The sequence below is a fragment of the Fistularia commersonii genome, chromosome 13 (assembly GCF_037954325.1).
Source record: "Fistularia commersonii isolate RoL2024-O1a breed Wild chromosome 13, RoL_Fcom_v1.0, whole genome shotgun sequence".
In the NCBI taxonomy this organism is placed as follows: domain Eukaryota; kingdom Metazoa; phylum Chordata; class Actinopteri; order Syngnathiformes; family Fistulariidae; genus Fistularia; species Fistularia commersonii.
This window is the reverse complement of record NC_141296.1, coordinates 6,916,788-6,935,320: the sequence shown is the minus strand read 5'-3', so window position 1 is coordinate 6,935,320 and position 18,533 is coordinate 6,916,788. Positions and strand designations below refer to the sequence as shown.

General features: G+C 38.3%; 1 protein-coding gene across 1 annotated transcript; it reads right to left on the bottom strand.

The window, feature by feature from the left end:
• Positions 1–276: 276 nt before the first annotated feature.
• Positions 277–17,175, bottom strand: inppl1b (inositol polyphosphate phosphatase-like 1b). The gene is made up of 28 exons (XM_086158238.1): positions 17,041–17,175; positions 16,786–16,937; positions 15,139–15,202; positions 12,629–12,767; positions 12,051–12,171; positions 11,570–11,710; positions 11,348–11,435; positions 10,732–10,809; positions 10,271–10,408; positions 10,022–10,136; positions 9,840–9,940; positions 9,651–9,753; positions 9,358–9,554; positions 8,324–8,441; positions 8,070–8,166; positions 7,855–7,993; positions 7,606–7,705; positions 7,227–7,315; positions 6,536–6,617; positions 6,007–6,096; positions 5,796–5,909; positions 5,624–5,712; positions 5,448–5,535; positions 4,777–4,929; positions 4,319–4,400; positions 2,608–3,379; positions 2,406–2,521; positions 277–1,932 (listed from the first exon to the last, which is right to left on the bottom strand). Exons 2-28 carry the CDS (start codon positions 16,920–16,922, stop codon positions 1,839–1,841), a joined length of 3,645 nt encoding a protein of 1,214 aa, XP_086014364.1. The 5' UTR covers positions 16,923–16,937; positions 17,041–17,175; the 3' UTR covers positions 277–1,838.
• Between the last annotated feature and the right edge of the window lie 1,358 nt (positions 17,176–18,533).

The following is an 18,533-nucleotide window of genomic DNA, read 5'->3' as shown; positions in this document are numbered from 1 at the left end:
TGTACGCAAGCAGGTCAGCTCTGTGATAGAAGTTAATATTGAAGTTGTGTGTGTGTTTGCCTGTGGTTTAAATGCCTGGAGTGCGAGTGGCCACTGACATGGCATGCTCTTCACCAGAAAGCCAGTCAGAGTAAATGATGGTATTTAGTATTTATAGTATTTATAGTATTTATGCTTCCTGGCAGATGTCGAGTTACATAAAAGATGCATTCACCAGATTATTCCTCCATTTGCTGACTGTTAATTAAGCTTCCATGTTCCATCCCTGAAATCATCTTTTCTTTCTTTAGAGAAATCATTTGATCTGAACTTTGAAAAGGTTTTTAAAAAATGTATATCATATTTCACATATGAAACCACAGTGATTTAACAATTGAAATTCCACAGAAGCAGGTTTTTTAATGCTTTCTTTTTAAAACTCAAAGTCTCAACAGGTGATGACATCATCGGTTGATTCGAGGTCACTTAAACATATGTATTAACAGGAGGAGAGGAATTTGTTTGGTCTTCCTTTAATAAGTAACTACAGCGGCTGAATACTTTGGGAAAATGTAGACACTGACTCATAGTGAACATTTTTAATTTAAGGAACTGATTTAGGGAACCCAGTTGCCTCATCTTTTTGTCTGTCAGGTAGACGATCATGAATACTTTTTGCATTTTTCATAGTGTCCCCTCAAAGGTAAGTGAACAATGATAGTCAAACCATCTAGATTAAAGAAAAATGCTGCAGGTTTTTTCAAAGAACTTCATGTGGGAAGCAATAGAATGGCTGTTCAATTTATATTTATAAAACATTAAGATGAATTTGCAGTTGTGGAAGACTTTTTGTAAGTTTGACATGGCCGATTATTTTATATTAACAGTAGAAAACAAGTTAGATGGAGAAAGTTGATTCGCTGTGGCGACCCCTGAAGGGAAAAGCCGAAAGAAGAAGAAGTTAAGATAAATATTGTGGTATTCCTTATCATCTAGTGCAGACATCATTATGTGAGTGGAATATTTATTTAAAAAAGAAAGGGCACGGACTTCTATTTAGTCTGTTTTATACATTTTCAGCTAATATAGCAACTTCTGTTGTCTAGTCAATAAAATTAAGCCGAGCGCATCCAACACACATTTGAAAGGGCTCGGTGTAACACAATAAATGCACATGTTGTGATGGGTTCATGAAACTGGAGCAGATATAAAGAGCTGTTTCGTCCGCTTCAAGATTAACAGAATAAAATTACACTTGTGATTTCTCAATGGCCTTCAAGAGCTTTTGCGAGCTCTTTGCTTTCCAAATGTCTTGTAGACATGCTCAGCAGACATAGGCGATCATTATATGGCTTGATAGCAACATGGACACTAATGGAAGTGAGATATGGCGTGCACGTCCATGCTATCATTTCAGAAGATGTTCCAGCAAATGTGAACACCGATCGATTTGTGCTCAATAAGTTTAATTGCTTGTTTAATTGGCTGAAAAGCACACAGTAGAAGAGATGAAGGTGAATGGTAAACACTGACCTTGAGGAAACATTACAAAAGAATGTTTTAAATGTAATTAAAACATAATGAAAAAGACCTTGCAATTAAAATCAATATTTGTAAAAAAAAAAAAAAAAGGAGACAAAAGTCCTTGCTTTCTATTGACATATCTTACATTCTATCCCTATTTTTTCAGAGAGGTAAAGAAAATAATTTGTGCAAGTGCTTCGTGGCTTGTGTTCGCTTTACTGAATTGACGTGCACTGTTGTTGCAGTACTGATGAAGGGAAAATTTGTCAGACTATTATAGTCCAGTTAAAAGGGTCTAATAGCAGTATTTAGATGCAAAGGACATTCTCCAACTGTCAATTCCAGTTCCTTGGCAGGTTTTCCAAGATCCTGCGCCTATGTGAGGGGTTTGTGACTCCAGCAGAGCATAGATCCTCCTCTGTGATGCCACTGTGAATTAAAACGAAGGCGCTTAAGGTTTTACAAAAACACTCTTTCACTATATATGTAATTATATAGTTTTTTCATCTGGTCTGTAATGCACGGCTTGATTTCAAAGTCTTAGACCAATCAATGACATGTACATGATATACCTTTAAAATTAGAAATTTTATTTGCAGAATTCCCAGGTTTTTAACTTGTCGTCTCAGCATGGCCTCACAAGTTTTCATTCTGGGTTCATAATGTGAGTTCCCAACAGATTAATACCAAAACTAGACTATGGAGGCAGACAAATAAAATTTGCTTTTAATTGTGGTCATTTAAACCTTTTTTTTTTTACAACCAAAAAATTCCCCCAAGGTATGATTTGAATTTCCCATGCTACTGAAGCCTTAAGCAAGGTGTTATCTGTTATCAATTTGAAATCTTCCACAGTAATATGTAGCCATGCAGTTATGTTTTGCTTGTAGTCTGTAACTTACCTAAAGTAATCCAGATCATCCCAGCCATTGAGACTGAGGCCGAGAGTATATTTCTGCAGACCCAGATGACTAAGAAGCTCACGGACAGTCTCCGGTGCACCTTGAAGGACCGAATGCTGCACGGAGACAAAGCATAAAGATGTTTTTAGTCACATTTTTAAAAGATAGTGCCTTTTTAAAACTCTGAGAAGCGGTGCCTTACGTCTTTCTCCCAGCTGTAGATCCTCTCTCCTGACACAGCAGGACCATTCCTAAAGCTTAGCCTCTGTTTTGGTATAAATGGACTGCTCTGCTTTGTAGGGAAAAAGTCAACTTCACTAAGGGACTTGGCAATTTGTAGTGCAGTGAGGGAGTTGTCACCTATTGGCCCATGGGGTTGCTGCTCCACCGTCCAGGGAACAGAGATCTGAGTTTGGGTGTAGGGAAAAACTTTGGCTTTTCCAATCGGACTGTTGGTCTCTGGCAGAAGATGGTGTGGTTCCCGTCGGCTTTTTTCCTTGATGATTGCGGAGTGATTCATGTACAAGTTCCTCAGGTTCTTATCGGGTAGTATAGAGTCTTGTATAAAGCTCTTGCCGTGGGCTTTCTCTCTGGGCTGTGACGTCCGTTCGTGGTATTGTGACAGGGCTCTGTTCGAAGGTGGAATTATGGGAGATGGGGTTTTGGCAGGGAAAAGCTGGTAGGAGGAATTTACTTGAGATGAATGAGATTCATTGGTCGTTGTGTACTGGGTAAGGATGGCCGGAATTTCAATTTCTGTAAAATCGGATCTTCGGCAAGGTTTCCTGTTTAATCCAAGCCGACCTGAGATTTTTGGGAGCTGCAACACCTCATTTCCAGCCCAGATCACCTGAGGGTCTCTTCGCTTGGGAAGAGCCTCCTCCACTTTGGGTACCACTGAGACGCCTTCAAAGATGAAGTAGGCAGGATTGGTGTAGCTACTGGGAGTCGGTTTCGGTGAAGCTGCCAAAGACCTGTAACAAGCACATCACACAGTTTGCAGTTATAAAAAGGTTTACATGAAGGGGGTGGTCACGCTGTCTGGCACCAAAGGTTTATTTATATGTATTTCAAACCACCTGTCTTCTAATGTACTTCTAATGTACTAATGTACTCCTGTCACTTTGAACTAGGGATGATGGCTTTTGTCAGAACACATACTGATCTTTGGATAATTTCTTTTTTGGATTTCAGGGATTTAACCCAGTATTTGACAATAAATTAGTCCTGAGGAATTTCTTAAATATGTTATGATGTTTTGAGCAGATTCTCACTGGTCTGGGTTTACAGAAGGGGGACCTTTGCACCGTGCACGAGCCTCCTGACATTTTCCTGGATCTGTATGGAACTAATTCAAATTGTTGGAGCAAGAAGCCAAAGTTCAAGATGTGTCTCAATGCTCTATCAATTCGTCATGCAATATAAATCTAGTAGTTAGCATCACCACGGCAACCTATAAGTGTTGTTAAGGCTCCCAGCAGATTACTTACATCATGCATGATTTTGATAAGGTTCCTGAATCCCACCCATTATGTTAATCTCAAAATGGGTATTATTGATAAAGCCATTGTTTGTCTCACTTAGTACACTTGCAAAAGGGCTTAATAATCAAGCAGTGTGTCAGTATTTGTTTTCAAACAGATATTATACAACACAATATCTGACACATTAATTATGTTAAAAGTATATATATATATATATAGACTTACAGTTGGTAGAAAACAATTTTTAAAGCAGATTGATTGATATATGTGTGTGTTTCTAAAATGAAAAGAAACATATCAAATGAACTGCTCATGTCTATTCATCTGGGACATATCAATCAAAATAATAGTGTACAAAAGAAAGTAAGTTTAACTGATAAAGAATCTATCATTTGTCAGACTAAATGACTAGACTAAAAAGGTCCTCACCTGTTTATTTGGACCTTTGTAGATGAAGGAGACATGCGTTCCCTTCCAGGACCTTTATCGTCTTTTTCGATACAGAACCACTCTGAAAAAAATGCAAATGCAGTGAAATGGGTATCTCATTCATCATCTTCGTCAATGTGTGTCTGCATATGTCAGACAATGTCTATCCCAGTTGCACAGTGGGTCCTGATTTGGTGGCATCATACTCATCTGTCCTGTTTCAGTGTGTCAAGATGCATCTGGTCAGGGACAGTCAGTCAGGATCCAAAAGAGGAAGCAGTCGATAGCAAGTGTAAAGCCAAGCCAGGAATCATTGAGAAACCAAATAGAGGAACCAATGTGAAACTCATATGAGAGTCAAGAAATGCAGTGACAATGAAGAAGAAAGCTGAGTGGGAAGTGTCTGTTAAAGTGGAGCAGAGGGGAAAGTATTATGCAACCATTTTCAGCTGACCCACCATGGATCTTCTCACGTGTTCCTCGCCTGTCCTTGGGAGTTGGAATCCGGATCCATCCTCGAATGGAGCCCATTTCCTCGCCACGGTGACTGAGAAATGTCTCAAACTGTTCTGACCCACCAGTGATTGAGTGCAGAGCCACACAGCATTCACCTAAAAAAGACATTTAGAAAATTGAGGGATTTTATCCTGGAAGAAAAATTCAAATAGACAGTTTGGATGAAATCACACTGATACTAAATTAACATAGTTTTCTTTGATATGGTTTTGAAAAGTTGGTAATAATTAATTTGGAGCACATGAATCCAGTGAGAACAATTAAAAGATTTGAAGATTGTGTTTGAAATCCGAAACATATCAATTTGCGTAAATAAGGATATTTATCTTCCTTTCGTGCAGTGGAAAAAGTTACAAACCAATGTAAAGAAGTAAACTGATTTTCCAAATGGTTTGGGTTTAGTATTTAAATGTGAATTTTTCATACTTTACATCAACACTCGTGTACTGTGCTACAATTTAAAGTGACTTTGTTGAGCTCCAAATACAATCCACATGGTGCATTGTTAACCAAAGCACTTCAAAGATGGCTTGGTAAGTGTTACCTACTTACAGGGAATTTATTCATTATATCATCATAATATATTAGGAAAGACTATTTTGATTTGACCCACCATATGATTCAAATCCATCACATGACTTGACAGACAGCAGCAAATGCTGGTCCTGTAGATAGTCCAATTCCGACTTGATAGGAAGAAGCTGAGAAAGACATATACACGCAATATAACACACAGACTAAGTTAAAGGTCTATTTCTTTAACAACATCATAGTGAATGAGCCACCAACCTTTGGCAGTTGTTTAAATGACCAAGCTAGTTTTAGAAATCCAGGGACGTCACAACTTTGGGAGTCGTTCTCACTTGAGCGACGAGTCTCTGAAGAAAAATAGCTACTTGTGACAGCTACTTTTTCTCACATTATGCTTGCATTAAAACATACTACTGATGCCATACCATACCTTCCAAGCAAGACGAATAAAACTCGATGAAGAATTTCTCTTTGCTGGCTGTCTTCACAATTGCCTCGATTCCCTCGAGCTCTATCCAGGCCCTCTCGGCACCCACACCTGTATCTGCTTGGCATAAAAGTCAAAACTTAATATACACTCAATGGAGTCTTGGTGAATTTTGTCAATTTGTGGGTGCAAAAGGACAGAAAAAAAAATGAACCCGATTTGGAGCTGAAACGTGATGTCACGCCCACTTGGAAGGTGGCAAAAACAGGAGAGTGATCACTTGTGAAGATGTCGTCCGTACAACCTGGTTGAGACAAATCCATCTGTTCAAACAATTTTCATGACTCTTTGTTTGTGAGGCAGATCTGCTGTCAGCAATATGTGAAAGGAGATGACCGAAGTTGATCGGATGAAGAAAAAATGCTGGCATTATTTCATTTTTTTTCATGCCATGATAATGTTCTGATTGGGGTTTGTAGCTGAAGTTGCAAAAGAGGAAGCGTGTGTTTCTTCTTTGGACCACAAACCAGGATGTTTGGGCTGACTGTTCATTTTTTACTTCTATTTGACCAAAGTTAAATAAAAAGAGAATGACCACAGATGTGTAGTTCAAGCATAAAGCCATCTGGCTGGTGCTTGTGCGCTGTGTTTTTGGCAATGTTTTCAAAAATGTTATAATTATTTTTTGGGTGTTACAGTTTAAATGCATCGTTTTTTTGAGTAATAAATATTCCATAGCTTACCATATGATTTGCACAGGATATGTGTGTCTGGGTAGGACTTCCACAAAATCCTATCACACCACGAAGGAACATTGACTCGAACCTAAAGAAAAATAGTAACATTAAAATCAAGAATATATTGTGCAGATGTTTGTAATCACCAGCCAAGAAACATCATTGGCTGAACTAATCTTGCGTGTATCTTGGCTAAACAGAAAAAGGTGCCTTCATTCCTGGTATGTCAGTCATTCCAGTTCAGACGCTGAGTTAACTCCCGAGGCCTTATTTTTAGCAGTCATGGCAGCTGCTATTTAAGTCATACCTCCTAAATAGGATTTAGCTACGCCAAAAGTAATTAAAGTACTGTGTCAGGTATGTACTAGACTATAGTAGTGCACATCTATAGTCTTATCTTTGTGCATTTGATATGAAGATGTGTAAAAATCCTGTTCTAAATATGATACAGATGATAGTTTGACATTATAAACATTCATACAATAGCTAATGCAGCCTTGTGGGGCTCCAAAAATATAGCATATGAAATTGAATATTCCCTATGTTTTATTTCTTTATACAGATATTAGCCATGTTCTTGATGTGGCAAAAGCTCCAAATCCTTCACTTGAAAAAATCCTGGATTAAAATATCCACATCATTCCACACCATTTCCCGAGCTGTGTCCGTGCAAACAAGCATCAGAGAAATTACTCACCCCCGAAGTCTTGTACTTTTGCCACAGGTAGCAGTCTCTTGAGCCACGTTCATAGCGATAAGTAGGTGGAAATGTAATCTTCTCTTCCTCTAAAAAATAAGAAGAATAAAAAAGATTAAAGTGAGGTGGCAAAATCTTATTTAATGAAATCACAAACAGAGAATCAATGTATTAACACTGAAAATATAAATTATTATTACAAATTATAAATTATAATGTAACTATACATAATAATTATTTAAAAGAATAGTAATTTTGAATTATAAAATATTCTTATTTCAAAATGTAATTAACTTTCATGGCCAAAATTGAAAAAAATAAATCATAAAACATGAGCATGATCATGTGTGCATTGTTTAAGTATAAAAATCATCTTTACTAAAATTCAGGAAGGCCTTTCTCTTGTGTCTTTCTCGGGTCAGTTGGTCAGCATACATCAGCTCCTCAAACTCCCTTTTGGATACATGCTTCAGGATGGCCTGGAAAAAGCGGGGACAAACCAGAATTAGATAAATTAAAGTTGGGCAAAGACCTAAGTTTTATATTGTAAGTGTATCCACGTCATTTTCAGGGACTGTAAATAAGATTTCTTAGTTCAGAGGCTGCTGTCGATGACAGTCAGTCGGACCTGCACGTCCAAATCCAGCCTGTAGTTGAGGTCCCCGCACCAGAACAGGTGAGCAAATCGCAGGCTGATATCGAAGGCACCCAGCTGTTTGTCACCCAGTGAAAGCAGCCTGATGATGTCAACAAAGTTTTGGTTCCTCCTTAAAATGAAAAATGTGCCATTTTAATTTTTTTCTATTCCTTAAACAGGAACATGCACATGTATACACTGTATACCTCTGCACTTTCTCACTTCCCGATGTCAGGTGGCAGTTAACGAAACCAAAAGATGTCCCGTTGAATAGGAAAGACACTCCTACGGCTCCCTTGTTTCCTGAAACAACAGGAATGCTTTATCTCACAGCTCATAAAAGCTCATCAGGCTGCTCCTATACAAGAATTTGTAGGTTTAGCAGAGGGCTGTGACCGTTTAACCTTTCTCTATTTTTTTGATTGTGTGTATGATGTTGAGAAGATGCAAGGAAAATTACCTAAGGTATTTCCCAGGCCAGTCTTGACACTGGCAGTATTAACATGGCTGATGCGATTTTCATGCTCCGGCCTCACGAACACGGCCAGTCTCATGTTCCAGAGGGACTGCACTGCCACCTACAGGACATATTGCAGTATTACAGGTGATGAGTTAAAAAATAAAATAAAAAAAATTAAAAATAAAAAAATCTCACTCGGACAAAACGTCGCAATTGGATTTAGAGTAAATCATTTGTGTATTTTTGACTTGCTCAAAAATGTAAAAAAATGTTGAATGCTCTTGTGCACTCCTTATCTTTCACTTGGTACGTAAGACCTTACGACACTTTACAGTCTTCACTTGTTACTTAAGACACTTAATTTTTTTCTTTATTTTTATTTTTTTCACTGTTTATACAATTTTCTGCTATTATTTATTATTGCTATGTTTTTCTTGTAACTCTGGCACAACACTTTTCTTCGGGATAAATAAAGTTGTTCTTATTCTTATTCTTATTCTAAAGATTTTAAATAGAATAAAGCCTACCAGGGTAATTCATATATCTTCAAAAGATCCCTTAAGCGAAATTATTGTATACGATTCCAAAATGTTGGAACATTTTGGAATTTTATCTTTGGAGAAATCTTCTGAAATGCACTTTTTTTCAGTTCTAACTGAAAGCAGATGCCATTTTTAGAGGTTTTTATTTTGGAAAAAGGCACAGGATAGTAATGTGAATGGCCTCTGGTAGAAAGGAAAACAATAGGTTGTTAAAACAAAGTAGACTCTTGGAAAGTCACCTCTGGTCAAACACAAAATGTCAGATGCCCTGACAACATCTGCTTTTAACGGGAAACTAAAGCTGACTTTACGTATACAAATAATGATCGAAATTTTGTCTGTTCAATGTGTTCAATGTATGTTTGAATTAAGAAATAGATGATTAAGCTTATTTTTGACTTATTTTTCAATCTCCAAAAAGGCGAGAGACAGTAAACCCATACACCAGAAAACAAGTAAACAAGCTAAAAAAAAAACAGTAAATTAAAATACTTGTTTGAATTCGATATGAGTAGAGCTCCGAAGGGTTTGCTTGATTTGTTCCGTCCACTCTCGCTCCACTTGAGGATTTTCTTGAGTCCCAAAAGCATAGATGTCGTGAGGCAACAAAGCAACCGACTCATCGGGAGTGTTTCCCAAACCACAGCAGGTTACCCATGACTGCAGACTGCGTGGAGGAGGGGAACCACCTGGACACACACACACAGACAGAAAAAAAACAATAAATCATCACCACTGCGGAAGTCTTCTATCACCTCTCAACTAAATAGCACATTTATACATACCCATATTCCACGTGCCGACAAAGACAGAAACTATATCAGGCTCGTTCAGCTGCGAATGCCTGGTTTTCATCAATTGAAGAAGTTGGCAGAAGGCATCACATTTCTGAAAGTTGAGACATTTATCAAGTGAATTATATGACAGGAGATGCTTGAATCCAGTTCCTAATAAGACATGTAATAATGTGTTACCCGTGTACTCTCAAAAGCCATCTCTCGTGGCGTGCTGTGTTGGCTATCAATCAACATGCGAACCTTGGCTGGACTACTATGGTACTTGACAATCTGGAGGACTAACAAACAATGTCATTAGGTAACAATTATAGAACATATCTCTGAGAAAGTGAATTGTGCGAGCCCAACATTATTCTTACTTCTGTCATGGGTGATCCTTTCCAAACCAAAGGAGTTTGCCTTCCTGTCGAACAGTACTACTCCTGCATCCACATCCACTGAAACGGTCTGTCTGCCGTAACGTGTCAGCTTCACCTTGACAAAAAGAAATATATGATACATTTACATCATCAGCTGTGACCTTTGGCATTTTTCATATTTATGTTTTTAAGTATAATGTGACTGAGACAATCATATGTTGGTTGTTACAAAAAAATAAATAATTTCACCTGAAAAGAGTGTACTGGGAGCTGGCGTGTTTGTTTTTTGACAGAATTTGAACTAGTGGTTGGTGGGTCAGGAGATGGTAGATTAGGTTGTGCAGCCAGATTGTGACTGGTTACTGCATCTTGAAGAGCCTTGAGTACCTTCATATGTGGAACATTTGAAGTGTTAGATTGTCATGTTTAAATATTAAAAGATACACATGTTTAACAAAATAGATAGAATTAACCTTACACACACAGAAACCTTCATATGAAAAGAACAATGTCAATGGAAAATCTGACTGACGTTGTTCAAACCACAGTATGTTATACTGAATGACATTATTAATAGCTTAACATAAAATTATGGATAATAATATCCAGAGCTTATGTGTAGAGGCTTGCGTGTCTTCACACCTCGAAGGTCTGTTCAAATTAATACAGTCATTACTTTACAAAAATTGACTTGTGATTCAAAACTCTACCTTTTTCTCCAGTGAAGAAAGGAGGCTAACCAACGCTGAAATCTTACACAACAAGATGTCCATCTCCATCTCTGAGCCCTTGTTAAAAAAAGACATTTTAAATTAGGCCGAAGCGCGCAATGTGCAGATGCTGATGCCCAAAGGTTTATGATTTCATCTGCATATGACCATTTTTTGGGATGGGTTGAATATTACATGAATGTGAACCATGCGTGGGTGTGGAAATGACAAAGTGAATTTGGATAATAAATGAATATTGTATGACTCCAAAATGAATAGGGTGAAATTTTAGTACCAACTCAAATTTGCAAAAGCTTACTATTCTTATATATGTGTCGCTACAGAATCGATATAGGTTTTGAACCTCCCGCGCTATTTTAACATGGTATAATCAAGATGTTCCAGAGAAAAATTAATTTAAGACCACCAAAAGAGAAAATCTAACCGGTTTTGCATTTAGAAGGTGGAACATTGATATCTTAATCCTCAGTAACTTAAACTTGAATTAGGAAGCCCAACATCTCAAGTAAAACAATTTACTCTTCAAGCCCACATATTTTGATTCAATAATCCATGATTGTGTGTGTTGAATATGACCTTCCTATCACAGTTGTACCTGTGCCTTAGTTGTTGACAAAGAGCAGCTCGGATGATCAAACACCTTTGCCAGGGTTTCCAGACTTGAGAGGGTCAGGTCGATCTCACTGAGGATAACATGAGAAAAGAGCATTTGTTTAACAACCATAATCAAAGCCTTATTAGAAATAAAGCAAATACATAGATCAAACACTGCACATGTAGTTTGTATTTTTTTTAAGAAAACAGAAATGTTGCCTACCTGTTTAAACCCTTGCATGCAATTCCTAGAGTTCGTTTGAGGTGGCAGAGTGTTGTGGCCCCTTTATGAACGTTTGCAATGTCAAGGGGGAGCTCACTAAAGAGATAGTCATTGAGTAGACCGATGATCTCACCTGCAGTGCTATAAACAAAATAAGATAGGACAACTGCACAAACCAAAAATGACTTTTCCACAAACGACATAGATAATATTCCAAACCTTTCACAAAGCAGAAACAAGAACACATGAAACAATAAGAAACCTATAAAATATACTTCAGTGACTCCAGGTAAACATGTAAATCGAAAAAATATCGATGAGTTGTGAATTTATACATCTATGACTTCCTTTCCACAAAAGCTCATTGAATGTCAGGTGAAAGACTATTGCGTTTAGAGGAGTGACTCATGCAGCATGATTACCGCTAAGAAAGAAAGATTATTTAAAAGAAATCCACGGCAGTATAAGTGGATAATGGTACCTAGATGTGTTCATTTCCTGTAACTTTTCCAAAAATACACCATGGGGGTCTGGTTTTAAAGGAGGTGTTGTTAAAGGCACCATGTTGACGGAGGCGACAACTTGAGGTGGCCTCTCATCATCTGTTGAAAGATAAAATGGTCTATTGTCACTTACATATTAATGACCGAAAACTGAAGCAACTGAGCTCATCTGAATTTATGAAGCATTATGATGTTTTTTTTAGTCCGAGGTTTGACAATTGAAAATAAACAAAACAGAAAAATGGAAGTTTTCACCATTTAAATATAGCCAAATCTCAATTTGGGTATTAGGTTCGGTATTCGTTATGGCTAAGCCTTCAGCATGGACAACCACTACACAAAATACTAATCTATCAAAAACTATCTATATAAATGGTACAGTTCAAGTGATGTTTGGGCAATTTTTCACTTCAGTACAGATGATACTGAATTAGAATTGAAATGCAAAAATGCAGAAAACAAAATACAATCGTGAGTCTGACAAAATTACAATCATGCATTTTTAAAGAATATATTTTTCACTAAGATTGTGTGTTTCGCAATGCAGCCATCCCACCTGAGCTGTCATCCCCTGTGTCAGTGTCACGTGGTACAGGGTACAGCAAAGGAGTGACCAGACCTTTGTGAGGATGCTGATACCCCAAAACCAAGTCTTCTAATGTCCAGAAACAGTTTACTTGCACTCCCTGTGTTGTCTGTTATACACACACACACACACACACACACACACACACACACACACACACACACACACACACACACACACACACACACACAGAAAGAGAGAGAGAGAGAGTAATACAATGACACATAAACATCATCAGGTTGATCACATTCTTACTGACAACAACAAGTAAACATTTGTTTATCCCTCTTTGGATCCACCAAGCAGGAAGCTAAACTTAAGCTCTTTTACCATCATTCACACTATAACTTCAACCAAGTTGGGATTCAAGGATGAAAGCACATTTCAGCATAAGCTGTGTTAGAAAATAAAAACTCTGAAACCAACCAGGTTTTTACTGCAAAGTCCATATTCTCACCAATCAAGCCCCAGTAATGCTATCTCTGAATCTCTGGAATCATATCAGTTGTGCTTGTTAATTTTTATCATGTGATTGGAGGGAAAACATCCACCGCTGAAGGAATGCTACATATACAAGAGACTCCAAAAAGTGCAAAGATGTTTTCAACAACCAAAAGATAGAAATTAGCCTCAGCTATATCTGATATCTAGTCCCCAGATAGGAGATTCATGTTTTTGTATATGGCCCCTGACAAATAAACTGAATTATAATAACAACAACAATAATACTAGTAATGATGACGGTGATGATAATAATAATAATGATGGTGATGAATAAGACACCAAGAAATAATACAACTGGAGAAATAACAAGCTTTGGAAATTTTACAGTTGCTGTAAACAGCGCAGTGCACAGTTTGGCTCATGTCATGCCCTCTTACTAATAGCATTTTAACAGTCCTTATTATGATAAAAAGATAATTTTTCAAAGCCCTTTGTAACAATGTTCCAGAACATTGAATGCTTCCAATTTGCATGTTGTTCATTGGGTCTTGATATAAATGATCTAGATCATACTGTTGGAGTTACTTTTTACAGTTTACACTACTGAAAGTAAAAAAACATTGTGGACATTGTTTAACAATAAGCCATCATTGTCAGGGCATTTTCCAGCTTTTTTCCAGCTGCAGATTCTGAATTTCTGTGGCTGGAAAGAAGGACACTCCAGAAAAGTGGGTTAAAAGTAAAATGACACTGCATATCTGAGTGACAAAATACTTTTCAAAGACAAACAGTGATTCCCACAGCAACAATCAGTTGAATCCTACTATCAACTATTTCATATAAACCTACACTGATATACTTTTAGGCATTTAACTTCACAGGTAAGATCTAATTTTAAGTTAACTCCAACATGCGTACATGTTTTGTATTAACAGAACTAACAGTCACATGCAATGAATCAACGTTTTACCACAGCATTGGACAACTTTTTTCCCAGTTTCTCATTTTAGTTACTTTCTATATTCGGTCAAAGAAACTGTCTTTTGGCTGGATGAATATGTATGTTTCGCCAGGAATGCTTCAAAAAGTATTTTAAAGTATTTTTTTAATACCACAAGAAGCTCTTGAAAAACGATTAAAATGAAATAAATAGTAATAAGAGACAGTAAGGGACAAAATGGAACCCAAAATATCTCAATGACCCTCTTGGAAAAACAAAAAGGAAAGCGAGTGAGTTGTAAGTTAGTGGAGCAAATCCAGTGGGGGAAAATGCGTACTGGAGGTTTATACCAGTGGCAGTGGAAAAAACAACAGAAATAGCAGGAAAGTTCAAGGTCTTTATTTGACAGTAGAGAATTTTTCCAGATCAGAAAATTGAAAACAAATGCTCCACATTCCCTATTTACCACATTATCAAATTCTACTATCAGACATTAGACAGTTAAAAATAGAGTAAAAATGATATGGTTTACTGCCACAAAGTTTTTGTTTTGTTTTTTATTTTGAACGCTCACTCTCGAAGTTTGTTTACTGTCATTCAATAATGAAATAGTAGTAAGTAAATAATGATAACCCCGGCCCCCGACTCAAAGCGTCAAAAACATACACGTACCGCACACCCTCACTGGCTTATCGTCCAACAGCCGCATTATGTATAATACAAACAGGCTTGTATGTATACACACAAAAAATACGGTCCCCATTCGGACGGATGATCTACTGTCGAGTGTGGGAAGAGCAAAAATCTGATGAAAACAATTCTTCTCTGTGCATCTGAGCTCATGCTTCAAGCATCTGGCCAGAGATGCCATTGGAACAACAAAGCTACTGGAGACGTAACAGCATTGGCAAAGAAATAAAACACAAACATGCTCCTGTTACTCTCACAACAGGCGATGGTAAACCAGCACTGGATCTTTCTAACTCTTTTACCCCTGCTATAATTTCTCTGTGCGAGCGGCGTTTGCCTCAGACATCTACTGTATATCTCCCAAGTCAGATTTTGACATCACTGTTGTGTGGTGAGGAACACTCACCTGGACCGCCAGAAGTCCATCTGCATCAGGAAGAATACGATAGGTGTGGACGTGACGTTGGAATCTTTGGGAGAAACAAACACACTTGTGACCTTTAAAAGCACTGAACTGAGGATGTGACGTCTCATAGCTGTCAATGAAAGTATCTTTTGACCTACATATTTACATATTGCCTACAATGGCTTACTTTATTTCTTGTGTGACAGTTAGTTGCATTGTATCCATAACGAACTTCAAAGAAAGCTTGATTTGCACAATGGATAAGGGCTTTTTTGGACGTAGAAGAAAAATCATGTTGTGACTGAATTAATAAAAAATGAGCAATAATTTATTAAATTTAATAGAGAAAGAGATATTCAGAAACGAAGGAGAAAAGGGAGAGAAGGCACAGTGTGAGCGAACCGGCTCAGCTTTCAGGAATGTATCTGGCTTAGGTTGAAGAGAAGTCAGCATAGTGTGGTTGCTCACGCTCCCGCCCTTTTCCAGGGGCCCCAGGGAAGAAATCGGGTCCTGGGCCAGGTTTAACCCGATGAGATGAGTGTTTGAATTGAACAGGCCGTTAAGTCTAGAAAAAGTGTGTGTGTGTGTGTGTTTATATGTGTGTGTGTGTGTGTGTGTGTGGTGTGTCTGTGTGTGTGTGTGTAGTTAGCCCAGTCTGCATTTTGACATTACCTCCTTAAAAAGGAGGTAATCCACTGCTGCACACTGGCAAATGATCATAAGGCTGATGGATATGACAGGGGGAGTAAGCTGCTGATTCAGTTTGCAGATGCAGGCACTGGGCAGAAATGTTGAGTTTATGAATAGTTTCCAATTGCTAAACCAAAACAGAAATGTTTCTCAAGATGGCTTAATTATCTGTAGTTGTACATTGAGTAGAAATGTTTTTTGTATCTGAATATCGCACTTACTAAGCATGACTCATTGATTTGTACAATTATATTTTATCTCCAAGACTAGTAATATATAGAAAAGTAGTAACTATCACTCATTATGAAAAACTCATTCTAATCATGAGAGAGAGTTAAAGAAGACTATTTAATATTATCCCAACTATGTTGCACTTTCTGTAGTTTTCTGTAGTATATTTTCTAAAATGTACCCAACAATGTTTGCACTCAGGGAAAATAGCGATGATAGAGTAACATTTGATTTGGTTGCTTTCCAGTGTGGCGTCATGTTTTCTGTGGGGGCCTCTGTTTTTACAGAGCGCTATTTATTCCCTCACACAGTGCATTGTATTCATTAATTACAAGGCATCTTATAATACAGTAATCCAGTATATTATAATAAATGTCATATGACAGCCACTACAGAATACATCCTATTCTTTACTGTTTCAATAACATAGCAACCATTATCATGCTCATAACATCAATGAATATAAATCCTTTGACCATATTAACATCCCTGTGAAACTCTAAAGATGTTAAGATTTTAACATTAATACACATAGCTAATTAAAAAAAAAAAGAGTAACACTTGTGAGAATTATGAAGAAGACTTCTATGAAGAGACTTGGAAAAACGAAGGTGTTAAGGCAAGAGAGGACGTAGTGTGATGACATTTAAACTAATACTGTGTGTTTTGGGGGGGTCCAAGTGTGTTTTTGTGTGTCTGTTCATCTGTGTGTGTTGCTATACTTACAGTAGACACAGGGCATAGGCTCCAGGCACAGATTCACTGTCTCTAACCAGGTAACTTCCATCCCTTCCGGCACGTGCCAGTAAGTCCTCTGCATGCACACGGCTGATGTCACGATGATACCATGTGGCCATTGCCATGGTTATCTGATTTTTCTAATAAAGAAAATCAACATGAGCCGAGATACAAAATGTAACACGAACCAAAGTCTCATTGTGACAGGCTGCCACTGAAGGTCATTCAGATTTTCTGCCCCACCTTTTGCTGATTGGTCTATTTGGGAGTTGAAAAGTTTTCCATGATCTTCTTCTTCATAATCGAACCTCTTTGTGGGGACTAACCAACACCTTGTTGACGTCAGCTGGTACTTCCTGGGTTCCCGTTTGTTTCCTCTGGCTCATACATCCTGTTTCATTTTAGAAACGGAAAAAAAAGAAGGAAAACAAAAACTCCAGCCAGCTGTGATGCTTTTCCTCTTTTGCTGAAGATTCAGTCCTACCATCTGGTAAAATCCTTGTGTAGTGAGACCCTTCAGTTTTAAGCTGCAACTTGCAACTAGGTGGGTATGCTCCTCCAACAAACACAGACCATCCCAGAAGTACGTAGGAACGAAAGGAAAAAAAAATCCAAGAGGTACTGCGGAGTCTGAATGGAGCAGCCAACCCTGAGGCAGTTGACAGTGCCTCTGGCTTAACCGCAAACAGAAGTCCTCCTCTTGCCCCACAACAAAAACCCAACATACAAAAAACAGGAAAAGAACGGCAAAAGAAACAAATCAGACTGCACACTCACACGCACACAGCAGAGAAGGAAACATACCAGATGCAACCCAGTCAGCACTATAACCAGACAGGCATGCAGCAAAATCCAGACTAATTCAAATGATTTCCCAGCTCGGTTGCCATATAAGGAAATGGGAACATCCTCCAAAAGGTTCAGCTGATGACTGTACTTGTCTTCTGCTCTTCCAGGACCAGATTCCAGATTGTGCTTGAGAAGATGTGGGCTATTCCGGGGGTCTCACGTTCATTCTGGTTGTATGTGTGCTGGTTTGTACATATGGTCTGAAACATCCTGTCCGCGTCGGTGTGGTCTCCAACGTTTCTTCAGCATGTTGTCAGAGCCGAGGTAGGGAGTAGACAGGCGGAGAACTCCCCCCCCCAAAGAGAGCACAGGGTAGACAGAGGAGGTGACTCGACATTCCAGATGGCGGACATAGCCAAGAGAGAATTCTTTCAAGGGGCTCTACTTCACAGCCCGTGTGTGAAACAGCGGATTACTTCCTCTTTCTCTCTCACACTCCCCTCTTTTTTCTTCTTCCTCCCTTAGGCCCTGCCCAGTCTCTTTCCTTTTACTCAAAAATGAGCTCCCCTCTCGTAGATGAGCCCCTGATCACTGTTTTCATACCCTACTTTTTATCATCTTTTTCTGAAGTTGTCTTACCGGGCTTATATGTCTTTTTTTTCACCCTCTCTATCCCTTCTTTCTATGTCTCTCTTCTCAAACTTGCTCTCCTCACTTACTCACTCTTTCCCTTTTCCCCGAACAAAACAGCCTCCATATGGTAATGATCAACCCTCACTTTCTTATTTTGCTCTCAAAGGACATCGCCCATATAGCCCTCCTACTTCCCTCCCTCTCAGTTTGCTGGGGTGTATAACTGTGGGAAGCTGTTTGGTTCCATATTTGCTGTGCTGCCCCTAACTACTCAGCAGAATAGAGCCAACCACTAACCGCGTCCCCCCCATAAA